At 31.2% G+C, this 15,950-nt stretch overlaps 1 protein-coding gene across 3 annotated transcripts; it reads left to right on the top strand.

Moving 5' to 3' along the window:
- The first annotated feature begins 235 nt into the window (after nt 1–235).
- On the top strand, nt 236–3,547 carry LOC130961932 (uncharacterized). Of its 3 annotated transcripts, none has more exons than XR_009079669.1 (4): nt 236–693; nt 776–899; nt 980–1,126; nt 3,281–3,547. XR_009079669.1 is itself a non-coding variant. In XM_057887980.1 (4 exons), the coding sequence occupies exons 1-4, from the start codon at nt 380–382 to the stop codon at nt 3,300–3,302; spliced, it is 573 nt and encodes a 190-aa protein (XP_057743963.1). In that variant the 5' UTR covers nt 236–379; the 3' UTR covers nt 3,303–3,547. The 3 variants fall into 3 exon arrangements, 2 of the variants coding, with proteins under 2 accessions (XP_057743963.1, XP_057743969.1); XM_057887980.1 differs by having other exon boundaries at nt 1,014–1,126; XM_057887986.1 differs by having other exon boundaries at nt 980–3,547.
- Nucleotides 3,548–15,950: the final 12,403 nt, after the last annotated feature.

Genomic DNA, 15,950 nt, shown 5'->3' with positions numbered 1-15,950 from the left:
AAAGGAGAATTAATTTATTTATCTCCAATTTTTATTAAATTAGTGTTTAATTGAGAATACTTTATTGATTGGTAATTTAAAGGTATTTTTTTTAAAGATAGATACTTTATATTTAATTTGGTTTTTATTATTATTTTATTTTTTATTTATTTTATAAAATTATATTTTTATTCTTATTTTATTAAAATTTTCTAATCTACCCCAAATCCTAACTAAACAACACTTTCTCACTCCATCCTCGCCAACACACACACGGTTCAGAAAGAACAGAAGAAAGAAAAGAAAGAAGAAAAGGAAAGAAAGAACGAAAGGGGAGGAAGGAGAGGGGGATCCGAGAGAGAGGAAGAGAGCGCCGGGGAAGGAGAAGCTCGCCGCTGCCATGGCGTCCTGCTGCTCGCGTCGCGGAAGAGAGATGCGCGAAAGAGGAGGGGCCGATTCTGACACCGCCACGACGCCGTGCTCCACGTCGTCGTTGCCACTGTTCCGTCACGAGAGAAGGACGCGCGAGGAAGGAAACAAAACCGCGAAGGAGCTCAGCAACGGAGAGAGGAGACGCGCGTCGGATCTATTGCCGCCGGTTCGCCCAGCCGATCCGTCGCCAAACTGCGTCGCCTCTGTGAAGCTGTCTCCGTCGCCGCTGCCAGAGGTCGCCATCGGAGCTGCTACTCCACTTCTGTCATTCTTCTTTTCGCAGTGAGTTGCCCGCACCTTGAAGCTCTTGTTGTAATCGTTCTAGTTATATGTGGTTAAGGATTCTGATATATAGATGTTGTAGGGTTAATTTTTATGGGTTTGCATGTCAAAAATTGAGATTGATGCTAAGCCACTGGAGCTTTTGGACGCTGTCAGAGCTACTGCCGGTTAAGTTCAGGTGGCTGCTGGGTCGTTCTTTTATTCCAGTAAGTGTCTCTATTTCGGAATCATCGCCATTAGTTTTTCGTTATGTGCTTTAAGGTTTTTGCGATATTGATGTTTTTAGGAATTAGAAACTGAGTTTGCATGTTGCGATTAAGGCTGTTTCTGCTGTTGAGAAAGCAAGTGGAGCTAAGGTTTCAGTTGACGTTGATTTCGAGCTGAGGAAAAAGAATTCAGTTGACACGTATGGGTTATGGTTTCACTTATCGAGGTAGGGGCCTTCTTCGGAAAACTATTCTTTAATATTGGGGATTGTTATATATTGATATTGATGTGAGAAGTATATCTTTAGTGATTATATAAGTCTTATGTATTGTTTGGTTGTATTGGTTGGATATGAATGTTTGTTTAACTGGATTATTGTTTAGTTTTGTTAAACGAATGGTTCTTGAAGTTGTTTCCTTAAAGTTTTGAAATTGAGTTTAATCTGTTGAAAATGAAGTTGTTTCTTGAAATATGAGAATGATATGAATTCTCGGGATTAGTCTGATTTTAAACTGATTTGGTTTTAAACCCATGGAAGGGGTTGCGGAATGGTTTGGTTGGGACCCGAAATGGGTGACAAAGTCCAAGTTTTAGGGGAGATGCTGCCGAATTTTTATGAAATTTAAGATTCTATTTTAAAATGTGATTTAGAAAACGAATGAATTTTAGAGGTTCTATTATTTGGTTCTTGATTTATTAAGAAATAGGTATTCCGGGTTTAATCTGTTTAAAGAAAGTTTATGTTTTAAGATTGATTTAAATATGAAAGAACCTATATTTTGAAGTTTGATTAAAGAAGTACTTTTGGAGGAGTTTTAGTGAATTTTAAAAGAAATTGAACTTTGATTAAATAAATTTGTTTTGCTTTTGAAATATTCTTTAAATTTTGACTTAGCAAGACTAAATAATTCCGAGCCTTGGAAAGGTTTCTGATTTAAGAATGAAATGAAATTTATTTTTGCGCTTAAATAACTTTGGTTTTGAAGGTGGTTCGGAACTTTTGGCTTACGTGCCTTGATGTTGATTTTTAATCTTCGTTTTAATTGATTTCAATTTAGGTAACTATGATTCCGAGAATTTCTAAAGAATTTGAGAAATGTGGCAGGTTATTTTTTCTAGAGTCTTGAGTTTTTGCCAATGTTGTTAATTAATAATTCTGATTTGAAATAGTTAAACAAATGATTTAAAAGTGAAGGATTGAGTCTTTTCAAAGAAAATTCCTTTTTGATATGATATTTTTTAAAGTCTTTTGGAAATTTTAGAAAATGTCACATAAGGTGGCTAAGTTTTGAAAGAGAATTGGTTTTGAGAAAACAAGTGGATTATGAACTTGGAATAATTTAAGATATGAGGAATTTTGAATTTTGAGACAAAGATGAGTTTGATTTTTGGTTTTTTAAAAAAAGTGATTTGAGGAGAAAGTGATATATGACAGGAATGATGTTTTGACTTGATATGAAGTGTTAATGAAGTGCGAAAATGATGATGAATAAATATGTGGCTTTTACACTTCTTTTATCTGAGATACGAGTTTTCCTGGATAAAGTACCGTGGCTTGCCACCACGTGTTCCATGTTGAGACTTGATATTCTGTTGACACTATGTCGTAAGGGTGACCGTGCACTTATAAATTTCCGGGAAGGTTAACTCCCATTGAGTAAAGTTTTAAATATATGTACATGAATTATGAATGAAAAGAGTAAAAGCTATTCATAGACTCATGGGATGCGCGATGGAGGACAGTCCAGGGTTTAGTAGCCGGACTTGTCAGGTTGGCTTGATAACCGACAGATGAGATTTATAAGCCATAGGGCAGGCATTCATCATATGCATCTATGTGACATTGTTTGGGTATGCATATTGTAATTGGTTTGCCTATGTGAATAATTATGTTTAATTGTTAATTGCTCAACTTGATGTAACTGCTTGATTGTGTTTGAACCTTCTTACTTGTATTTGTGACTGAAATTAGTTGAATTTGTGGTGAATTGGCTGTGGATTGATTTGTTTGGGTCTAAGGACGTGGTTGATTATGAGATGGGGCGAAGACCATGTTTGATTTGAGTTTTTGGTTTAGAAAAGTATGAAAAACTAAACTGGTTCAGTATAGACTTAATGAACCTATGTTTGGAACAACTTGGTCATTCATGCTGTCTAGAAAAAACTTTTAAAAAAAGGATTTTAGATCTTTGATAAATTAACAACTTTTCTTTTCAGAAAGGATTTTGGATTTTGAAAAATCTTTAGTTTTGAAAAGATGTATAAAGCGGTTATTAATCACTGTATTTTTAAAAACAGTTTTATTTCACGTATCTTATTATAGTAATTCTCTAACCCTATACTGAGAATCAGCGAAGACGATGTTCTCAGTTTCCTACAGATTTCTTCTTATCAGGTTATAGACGACAAAGTTCGGAAGAGCCTATTTTATTTATTTTCTGTTCAAACGATGTTTTATGCTGTATTAGTTACTTTTTTCCTCGCCTTTATCTATACAAGTTTTTATAAGAGGGACAGGAATTTGATTATGTAATGCTTATCAATTAATAATATGTATATATATATATATATATGTATCTTTATGAGTATTGTAATTTGTATTTTAAGCATGGATGTATGTTTTGAAAAATTTAGTTTAAATTTTAAATAGACTTGTATTTTAATATTAAATATTTTAAGAGTCGTCGTAATACCTGAGCTACCAGAGTAGCGCATTCGAAAGCGTGACATTTTGATAGTTAGGGTGTTACATAATACATTTTCAGTGAGACAAGAGAGTCTTATGCATATATTTTGGAGACTTTATTCATATCATAATGAGTTAGAGTTGCATATTGTAAAGTCTTTATTATAGAGGTGAAATTTTTGATGGACATAGAAAATCGGTGGCTAAGGACGGAAATCCAATATGATTGCAACATGTGGCGGGACATAGGGTAGAAGACCAAAGGATTTGAACCCATTTAACCATGGTAAATTGACTAATGAAAGTGCAGTAAAAAATTAAATATTTGAATCAATAAACAAAAGTATTAAATATTTTTTTGTTATACACAACAAAAAGAAAAAAAAACAGATAAAAGAAAGAAAAAAAACTAATGGAGAGATTACAGAAGAAGAAGAAGGAAGCTAGGCTGCATCGTCGTTTAGCAGAATTTGTTGGAGACGAGCGGTGGGCTCCGACCATACTTCTGTTGGAGATAAATATGTATGTTCAACAAAATATTATTATGAATTATTATTATTATTTATAAGAATAAATTTTTGTAATTTATGATAGTGTCCTTAATTAAAATTAGAAACGCATAATTATGACAGGGATTGTAATAATGAGATATACGTTTTTTGAGTACTTTTAATTTAAATTGTTTCTAGTCGTAGAATCATTAAAATTGGGACATTAGTGATAGGGGTGGCAAAGTGGGTCGGCCCGCCCCAACCCTCCCTGCCCCGCCTAAGCCCGTCCTATAAACAGGGCAAGCCGGTCCGTCTCGCCAACTAAAATGAGTTCAAAATGGTAGCCCGCCCCATTTTATGGCGGGTCGGCGGGTCGGCGGGCTAGTCCGCTTGACTCTTTTTTTTATTTTTTAAAAATAAAATTCATTAAAATTAACAAAAAATAATAATTAAAAAATAAAATACAAATAAAAAATAATCAAATTATAATATATTTTTTTACTATCTTCTTTTAATTTTTAACTTCAATAAATTGTTCAAAATAATATTTGTCAATAGAACTATCTTTATTTTAAAAAACAAGTCACATAATTAGAACAAATATACGAAATTATAAAATAAAATAAATAAAGTTAATAAATAAAAGAAGAATAAAAATAAAAACAAAGTAAAAAGTGTTTAAAAATTCTATAATTATTAATTTTATAATAGTAATTACTCTTTTATTTAATAAAAAAATAATAATAATCTTCGGCCCAGTGGATCGGCCCATCCCGCCCCGCCAAAACCCACCAATTTGGCGGTGCAGGTTTGGCAAATTTTTTAATTTGGCGGGCTCTAAATCCTAGCCTAACCCGCCCTTTTTAGTGGGTTTAGCGGGTTACCCCGACGGATTCAACCCGTTTTGCCACCCTTAATTAGTGATTCGGGTATATATATATATATATATATATATATATAGTCTTCATTGGATGAAGATTAATAGATTTCATTTATTAAATTATATATATAAATAGTGTATATAGAGATATGACCATTGAACAAACTCACTTTAAGAATTCCTAATGGTTATTGTTACCGTATATTTGTCAATAGGATATTCTTATTATGATGAACATAATATTAGAATTTTTCTTTGACCTGCGATTATCATAATAATTGACAATGTATTTATTATACTTTGATTCTGGACACCTAATACCCTATGGTGCTAGTTGAACGGATATTAGGTATGATTTAAATACTTGTAGAATTAATGATTAGTCAATATGGAATCCATCAACTATGGTAATGAGTTTAAGCTCTACGATTATAATGAATGAAATAAATAATGCCTTGGCCAAGGGGTTTGAATGAATTAAGAAATGAGTTTTTTAAGTCATTCATAATTCATTATAATAATGGTAACAAGTTACAGTTTGACAATCAAACTATACTCTAAAAGTTAGCCAAGAGTTGAAAAGATTGAAGGAGTTATATTTTTTGTTCATCTTGGGTTCTTAGTAAAAATATTATTACTTCATACTATCGGGTCGTCAAGGAGTGTTGCTAGATGCTAACCTTGATTAGTAAATTTAGTATAACTAATTTACTACTCCGCTTAGTATTAAACCTATGGGGTCACACACTAACAAGTGTTATAATTCTTGGTAAATAATTATTTAATTATTATTTTGATTTGATCAAATAAATGATTATATTAATTTAAATAAAATATTATTATAATCTTTACTAGCACCATGAATATAATAACATGATAATTGAGAATATTAAATAATTAGTTATTTGTTCCATGATGAGTTTTAAATATGGATAAGATCTTAACTAATTCTGTTTCAAATTAAGTTGTAATTTGATTCATAAGATTTGATCCTAAAATCAGTTATCAATCTCATACTATATATAGATGTATGTGGTAAAAGAAAAATACACAATTTTTTTCTATCTCTACATACACAAATATTCCAATTTTTAGTGAAGAATTGCTGGTGCAAGGAGTTGTAAGAAATTTCTCAGTTAAATCCATTGGTTAAGAAGTTGACAATAAGAATCAGTTTCAGTATGGATACACATAATATCTTCATACAATCAAAGGAGAAAGTTTCCTATTCACTAGGGTACTCAGTATTGGCATCTAACCTATCTTATTTCAATAAAATTTTAAGCACAAAAATAAATAAATAGAATTACTTTATTACTTCCGCTGTGTGTTATGAATACTTGTAATCCTACAGTGATATCAGACTTAGGTTCTTTTTTTGTGTTTAAAATTTTATCTCCAAAATTTACAAAATTAATAGGATTAATTTAAGTTTTTATTATTATAATGAATGTGATTCGTAATCCATGACAAATGATGCTATTGTCAAAATTATAAATTTATATGACATAAAATTATATGTATGTTAAGATACATATTATTATTATTTTTTTTATTTATTTATAAAATAAAACTGAAAGGAAAAAGGATAAATAAATTTTATATCTTGTTTACGAAGAGCTACCTGACAATCAAAAGACTTGTACTCAAGGATAAAATTTATATATGTATTTGATATATGAAATGAATTAATTTTTACTTGAACCTAGATAACTTAGTGGTATAAAATATAATTCAATTAAATAATAACCTGACAACCAGATAATTATTTAGGATTAAAATTGTATGTGATACATTTAATCATTTATTTAAAAATGTATGAATAATGACTTGACAACCAAGACATTTATTCATGATCTTAAATATTTTTTAACACTTAAGTTTAAAAAATAAAGATTTCTTAATTTTCTATAATAATAATAATAATAATTGTGAAAAGTGTTATTTGCATGTGTGAATACGTACTTATATTTGTTTTTCCTTTTAGATTCATGAATAATATGTATGCTCTATCACTGCGTGGCATACTTGAAAATAATAAATTGGCTGGAGCCAATTATAATGATTGGTATCGCAATTTGAGAATTGTTTTCATGCATGAAAGACTAATTGATATAATCGATAAGCTTGCTGTTACGGTTCTAGTTCCTAAAGAGAATGAAAGTATTGATAATGAGGCAACCAAGGCTTATGAAAAGTACTTGAAAAATTGTCTTACTGTCAAATGCATAATTCTAACATCCATGGATTCTGATCTTCAGAGACAACATCAGGATATGGATCCACCAACTATTGTTGAACATCTTAAGAAGATGTATGGTTCACAAAGTAAGACAGCCCGATATCAATAGTCCAAAACTTTGTTTAGATCCACGCTTGATGTGGACTCTCCTGTGACCCATGTTCTTAAGATGATTGATTTTATTGAACAACTTGAGAAGTTGGGATGCACATTGGGCTAAGAACTTTCACAAGATTTAATCTTACAATCTCTTCCGAAAAATTTTTCACAATTCATTGTTAGCTTTAATATGATTAAAGTAAGTTGTGATCTTCATGAAATGCTCAACATGCTAATTAATTATGAGAATCAAATTACATCTGAGAACTCAAAATGAACAAAAAATATAACTCCTTCAATCTTTTCAACTCTTGGCTAACTTTTAGAGTACAGTTTGATTGTCAAACTTTAACTTGTTACTATTATTATAATGAATTATGAATTACTTAAGAAACTCATTTCTTAATTCATTCATACCCCTTGGTCAAGGTACTGTTTATTTCACTCATTTTAATCATAGAGCTCAAACTCATTACAATAGTTGATGAATTTCATATTGACTAATCATTAATTTTACAAGTATTTAAATCATACACAATGTCCATTCAAGATTCAACTAGCACCGTATGATATTAGGTGTCCAAAATCAAAGTATAATAAATACATTGTCAATTATTATGATAGTCGCATGTCAAAGAAAAATTCTAATATTATGTTCATCATAATAAAAATATCCTATTGACAAATACACAGTAACAATAACTATTAGGAATTCTTAAAGTGAGTCAATTTAATGGTCATTATATATATATATATATATATATATATATATATATATATATATATATATATATATATATAATAATAATAATAATAATAATAATAATAATAATAATAATAATAATAATTCATGATAGTATTTTGTTGGACATGCACACTTATCTCCAACAACTTTTTCTTCACACTGAGCTCCATGTTTTGCCAGAAAATTCGTAGCTCGATTAACTTCTCTAGAGACCAACACAAAGTGCACATCCCAGATCCTACCTTACTTAAGCTTGTTGTAGCACCATCATTTCAGCATGAACCTCTGAATCAGCTTTCATTTGCCGAGTTCAACTTTCAACTTTGAATCAACACAAGGAATTTGGCTAAGTCCACCTTGTAAACCAATATTGGCTCTCCATTTGTCGGGTCATTGGAAGTCTCTTCGTTGTAGCATCGGCGGCAACTAGATCACAGACTTTGTTTCAAGGAGGAGTAGGGGGTTGTTTGCGGCGTTGAAGATGTGTGCTCATGGAAGCAAAAGCGGAATTGATTTTCGCTGGTAACATCTTGCGAGATCTAACCAGAGGTCCACATCGAAAAAAAAATCATTTTTCAGATGCAAAATCACGTAAACGCCTTCATACAGTAAACTTATAGAAGTTACTGCGATTACTTCTAGTTATATTTTTCTCAGCAAGACAACGATGTTGTTATGCCCAACCCACCTATAACATACCATGATTACCTCTAGTTATCTTTTTCTCAGCAAGATAACGATGTTGTTACGCTTAACCCACCTATAACATGTGTTAAGACATCATTTACAAGTTAAAATATAGCCATCATTAGCCACCATTATCTTAGCTATCAGATAGCTCACCTATTATAGATCGATACTGTGTTAGATTTTTAAAGGTATCACCTCGATGAGCTAAGAGTTTAATAGTAATAATCATAAAAATAGGCATAAAATGTGATATAAACATGCGTGATTTAAACGTGTCACCATAAAATGAGTATGATTGATAATACATAGGGATAAGTATTATTTTGGTCCCTAAGGTTTATGGTCAAAATCAAATTCGTCCCTAACATTATTTTGAATTTAAAATTCTCTCTAATGTTTCATTTTGTATTAAAATCGTTATTTTTAATAAAACTTTTAATTTTATTACTAAATTACCCGTAACGAAAAATTATAAAATTAAAAGAAAAGGAAAGAACGCGGAGGGGGGGAGGAAGAGGGGGAAGGGAAGGGAGGGAAGGGAAGATGAGAGGGAAGAGGAGGAGGAATGGGGGACAGCGCTGGCCATTGCCACTGCCAGGGAGAGAGCTCGCCGTCGCGCTCCGCCACTGTCGCCGCTGCTACTGACCTCGTCGCCACTGCACCTCGCCAATTCTGCTTCTGCTTATGCTTCAACTTCTACTTCTACTTCGGCTTCTACTTTTGTTTCTTCCAATTCGACTTCTGCTTCTTCCGAATTTGCTTATGCTTTTGCGTCTGCTTCTACTTCTCATTCGGCTTCAGCTTCTGCTTCTACTTTTATTCTGCTTCTGATTCTGATTTTGATTTGTTATTTTTCTGATTTTATTGTTATTGTGTGTTGATTTTGTTATTGAATTTGATGTTGTTGCTTCTGAATTTGAATAATGTGTTATTGTTGGTGTTAAATATTGTATTCTTGACTCTGATTATTGGTATTTGGTGGGAGTAAGGGAGGTAGTGGTGGTGGTTGAGGATATTTTTATCCGTAAAAAGTCAAAAGGACGATTTTAATACAAAATGAAACGTTGGGGACGATTTTAAATCCAAAATAACGTCGGGGACGAATTTAATTTCGACCCTAAATTTTAAAAACCAAAACAATACTTATCCCTAATACATATATTAATATGACGTCATTATTATCCTACACTAATGAGTTATTTTAAGTTTGAGAAAATATTAAAAATAATTATTTTCAACTAATAATCAACTAATATTTTTTGTTAATCATTACTCATCCATTATTTTAATAATTGATTCTTTTGGAACATTAATTTTTCGACAATTTTTTTTCTAATTTATAGTATATGTTGTTAGAGAGTTATCAGACATCAATTTTTTTTAAAAAAAATACTATTTATATATTAAAATTAATTAACTACTAAAATTAATCATTATATATTTATATATAAATATATATACATACATGTGTTATTTAATAACTCATTTTTAATATATATTTTATATTAATAATTAATTTTAGTAGCTGATTTTAGTGTAGACGTAATATGATTTTTTTTCTCATCTCTATATATATCTTCGATTTTGTAAAATTTTCAAATCTTATATTAATAAATGATTATCTTTATTCATATGAATAAAATATTTATTCTCTCTGTTCTAAAATAAGACCAGCAATTTGATTTTTTAATACATTAAACAGCTAAAGCCAATAGTTATTTTAAAATGGAGTGGAGAATGTATAAAGTAGAAAGTTAAGAGAAGACACTAATTATCTTTTATTCCAGTTTTAATAGACTTTATAAATAAAAAAATATAAATTCCATAATAAATAATAACGTCTATAGTTTAGGGTTATAGTGCAGACATGGTGAAAAAAAAAAAGTGGTGGACAACAGAACAGTAAGGCTTTCCCAAATTCAACTTGCTATGTATTCCAAATTTCCAATTCAGCCGGTTTATTTCCATTACCAAACTTCTGCACCAACTGATTTCATTTCAGAAGACGAGATTTATAGACTCAGTCAACATAGCTAATCAATGGTAGTGAGCTTAATTCGTGACATCATCAATAAAATTTTATGAATTCAAACAGATCTCTCTATTCTGAAACAAGACTTATGACAGCCTTTTTATTTAAGATTATTTATAAATAATTTTCGTTAAACTTACATATATTTTGCGAGTTGATGATCAATACTAACCTAACTAAAATTTCCATGTAAGAAAATTTAAAGCTAAGTAACCTAGAATACTAGTATAGTTTCTTTTAAAACGTGCACTATGATGAGTAAGCTAATAATAATTAATGTTTTATATTTACCACAATTAAGTTTATTAGAGAGAGTTGGAGGGCAAGAAATGCAAGTGACACGCGTCTTATATATTATTCTCTAATCTAATCACTTTGGCAATGATTACTACTACTCTTTACTACTAATAATAATGATTATTATTTATGATAAGCTAGTGCGCGGCATCAATAGCACCCATCCAATATTTGATGATTTATATGGCAAAGAGAATGTTGGTAAAAAGGAAAATGATTAAGGGTTGTACAAAAGCGATTCCGATAGATGATTGTTATTACGCAAACCAAAAGTCTGAACCGAAGATAGCTGGGGATAAAAGTTAATAGTTAAAAAGCAATGATCCTTTTCAATTAAGATGACAAATTATAACTCAAACTAACCTTATTATTCATGATAACATATTAACATCATATTAATTATGATCTTTTAATTTATTAATTAAACTAATCCCCATCATTCATTGCAAGTATACTCGCTTTGAAGGGGCACCTAAATGAATGAATCTCTTTACCTTGAAATTGATGGATATTCCCATAATCATTCTTAACTTTATGTACATGCTTGCTCCTTTTGATGGTAACGTTTTGTCAATCATTTGTTGTGGTGGGGGCGACTCTGTCTTACGTTCAACAACTTTAAAAACAAAAGCACAATCATTTCTCCATTTGACTTCATCACTTTTTGTTGCCTTCTTAATTTTCTATATATTTTATTTCAAATTTTATCACATCAAATTTCCTCGGATGATGACAACATCTATATGAATGATTCAACTTTATAAATTAAAATAACAAGTTCTTATATATGGACTATGGAGTAATATATAAGTCCCTTATTAAAAAATATATATATGGTATATACAAGTATACATTATTAATATCGAAGTAAAATTTCAGCCTACAACTCCCAGTGCACGCGATATAGTCGTAACATGTCACATCATATCCAAGTCATGCCTCTCTCGTAAGTTACTAACTACTAATACTTTGCTCTCTAGTGCAAAAAATTGCTACGATAATTTTCATTATATAGGTTGCATTATTATTGTGGAATCCTCTCTAGGCAGTGACATATTAGTCTCATCTAACCTTAGATCATGTCTCATCCCAAAACATTAAAATCCTGCCCATAACTTCATGCATGATCTTACGTAACTTCCTTTTCGGGTAATCAGGAAAATACCGACATCAACGTAAAGGGACGGTTACGAAATACGAATTTCTACAAGAGGAGAAACTCCACCTTGCATTGCCTTAGCTTTTCTTTAATAATTCTCACATGCATAGTTGCATACGTTTTCATTTGAAAAAGTATAGGTAAATAATTTATACTCAGCCAACTTTAAACAACTATAATTAATAATTATTAAGTTTATATTTTTAAAAAATAAAATATAATTAATTATAATTAATTAATATAAAGTATAATTCAAAAATACTTGTTAACTTGTTGTTGGCTAAATCTTGTTAATTATTTAGAAAGATTATTTCAATTTTTTTATAAATAATGACGGATCAATAATTTATAACATTTTATTTCAAAAATTAAAATATAATGGTTGTTAATTTAGAAGTTAATTAATTAAGGAACTGGTGTTTATCCGCTTTGATGAGCTAGTTAGCGATAACGACAGTATAATATAATATGTTCTGTATGTAAAAGATGTAGTGGACATTAAACAAATTTGAGTAATAGTGTTAGTGCAGGTCAAGAAAAGTAAGACTCTGTTAGAGTGTTAGTATGAGTCATAGTATAAATAAGAAGTCATTGCTTTCAAAATGAGGAGGTGTAATACATATTTCTCATAATTCCAATTTTACTTTACTGTATTGTCTGCTTTACTAAGTTGTCCTAAGTTCTTTTTTGGTTTTCACTATCTAGCTCATATACATCATCAACATGCCCCTGTTTTCTATTCATCTTTCTCCTTGAAAATTACATGCTTCAATTCTCTTGAGATGGTATCTAGAGCTTAGATTTCTACTCTTCAATGGCTGAATCACTTTCCAATTTCAACTCTATCAACAGTAACAACAACCCCCCAAAATGCCGTCACATCGGTTCCTACCAATGCATCCTTCTTGAATCAATGACTACAAGATCATCTTCTAGCAGAAAAAATTCTCCCTCAATACCTTTCTAAAGAAGATCGAATTGTTGGAAAAGAATCTGCTCACTACAAACAGTGGAGGCAAGATGATTCCAACCTCATGTCATGGATGCTTGCATCAATTGATCCGAATTTTAAAAACAAAATGGTAGACAGTGCTTTTATTTTTTTGGAAAAAGATTGAAGATTACTTCGTTAAGTCAACCCTGTACAAAATCAAATAATTCAAGGCATAATTAAAACTCATCAAGAAACATGGATTATCTGTCTCTGATTATGTGTTCAAAATCCAATATGTTTCTGACTCTCTTGCGACTTTAGGAAGCCCTCTTACATTAGCAGAGCATATTGAAGTACTTCTTGAGGGTCTGAATTCTGATAATCAAATACTAATCTTTATTGTCAATGCAAAATCGGAAATGTACTCAGTAAGTGAAGTTGAAACTCTCATTATGACTCATGATGACATGGTAGATAAGTTTCGAAATTCAGATAGTTTAATAGCACAGGCTCATTTGACACAAGGCAATTTTTTTACCCTCCATCAATCAAGGAAGGGGTTTTGGAGGACGACGAGGTGGAGGGGTAGGTTTTCTCGAGGAGGCAGGTTCTTATTTCAAATTCTAGACCACAATGCCAAGTTTGTGGTCGTATGGGTCATATTACTTGGCATTGCTATCATAGATTTGATCAATAAATTCCTCCTCCCTTAAATCTCACTAAACCCTTTTCCAGACCTCAATCTCATTTTCCTTCATCTTCTATACCATCATTCACAACCACCAGTGCTATCCACCACGCCACCATCACCTACAACATCTTTTCATCATCCTGAGACATACATGGCTGTTCCTTCATCAGTAGCAGACACTTCTTGGTACCCAGACACATGTGCATCTCACCATGTCACCCCAAATCACTCCAACCTACTTATCAATACAGAATATTTTGGCCCAGATCAGGTTCTTGTAGGTGATGGATCAGGTTTGTCTATTAAACATTATGGAAATTCAATTCTTTATGCACAAGACTCAAATAGATGATTTCAATTACAAAAGTTAATTCACACACCACAGATCACGAAGAATTTAATCAATGTTTCTAAATTTGCTCAAGATAATAATGTTTTCTTTGAATTTCATACCTTTATTCACTTTGTTAAATGTCAGTTCTCCAAGAAGGTTCTCATGCAAGGATTTCGTAGAAAAGGAATCTACAAATTTATTAATGTTGATGTTCCTGCTCATTTTTCTTTTTTAAATTTTGTACCTAGAGTTCTAGTTATTAAATGTTCTTCTTTTGAATTGTGGCTAAGAAGTTGGGACATGCTGCCAAACGAACTGTACACACAATCTTAAATAAATACAATATTATTTCTCAGAATACAATTGACTCCTTTAATTCAACTTCTGATAATTCTTTGTGTGAAAACTATGTTTATGCAAAATTACACAAGATGCCTTTTTCTAATTCTACTACTTACATTGCACCCTTTCAATTAGTATATTCTAATGTTTGGGACACAACCCCTATTATATCTTATCTTGGTTTTAGGTATTATATTATATTTGTTGATGCATATAGTAGGTACACTTGTCTATATCTATTACAATCTAAATCTCAAGTATATACTGCATTTCTATAATATAAGACTCTCATTGAAAACTTAACAGGACATAAATTGAAGGAGTTACAAACTGATCATGAAGGAGAGTATAGTCCTAATAGTTTTAAAGAATTTATACTTAAATATGACATACATCATAGATATTCATGTCCTCATACACATGAACAAAACGGCAGGGCTGAGAGAAAGCATCGCCATGTTATAGAAACAGTTTTGGCAATGCTTTCTACAGCTTTCCTTCCCCTTACTTTTTGGGATGAAGCAGTAATTACTACTACATACTTAATCAATAGATTACCTACTTCTATTCTCCAAGGTAAGACACCATATGAATTGTTATTTAATTAAATTCCTGATTATCAATATTTGAAATTTTTTGGCAGTACATGTTATCCACTGTTGAGACCATATAATAGACATAAGTTTGATTATAGATCTTACAAGTGCCTTTTTCTGGGATATGCAGTTAATCACAAAGGTTATAGGCGCTTGTCACTCACTGGTAAGATGTTTATTAGTAGACATGTTGCCTTTGATGAATCTATATTTTCATATAAAGAATTATTTATAAATGTATCTAATGACTTACGATATACGAAAACTAGTACTGATAATAATATCATTAATAAAAGTTCTTTTCAGACTATTCCTACTATACCAACATATGCTGGTTTACCTACACAAACACTCTCTCATGATCAGCCCTCCCATAATTCAACTCTTCATAAGTCAAGTAATAATACTAACACTAGCTCTAATATAGAAATTTCTCAGCCTCATCAAGTTTCTCCTTCAATTCTGCATCATAAAACCTCTATTCCTAGTTCTGCTATAGAGGGTCAGTTACCTTGTGATAGTTCACAACACAGTCATAATGTGCCATAAAATTTTTCCATTCCATCAAACACTAATGTCCACCCTATGAACACCAGATCCAAGACAGGCAAGTCTAAACCTAAAATTTTTCTAACTAAACATAATGATGAAAAATCTGAAGAAAGACCACCAAAAACTATAGCTACTATTCTCACTATACCACACTTGTATGAGGCTATGAAGGAAGAATATAATTCCCTTATGAGAACTAATACCTAGAACTTAGTGTTGCCACCGTCTCATGCTAAAATAATAGGTTCTAAATGGATTTTCACTACTAAAAAGAACCCTG

This window comes from Arachis stenosperma, chromosome 1 (genome assembly GCF_014773155.1).
Source record: "Arachis stenosperma cultivar V10309 chromosome 1, arast.V10309.gnm1.PFL2, whole genome shotgun sequence".
Taxonomy (NCBI): Eukaryota; Viridiplantae; Streptophyta; class Magnoliopsida; order Fabales; family Fabaceae; genus Arachis; species Arachis stenosperma.
Note: the sequence above shows the minus strand (reverse complement) of the source record. Positions and strands in the feature narration are given on the sequence as shown.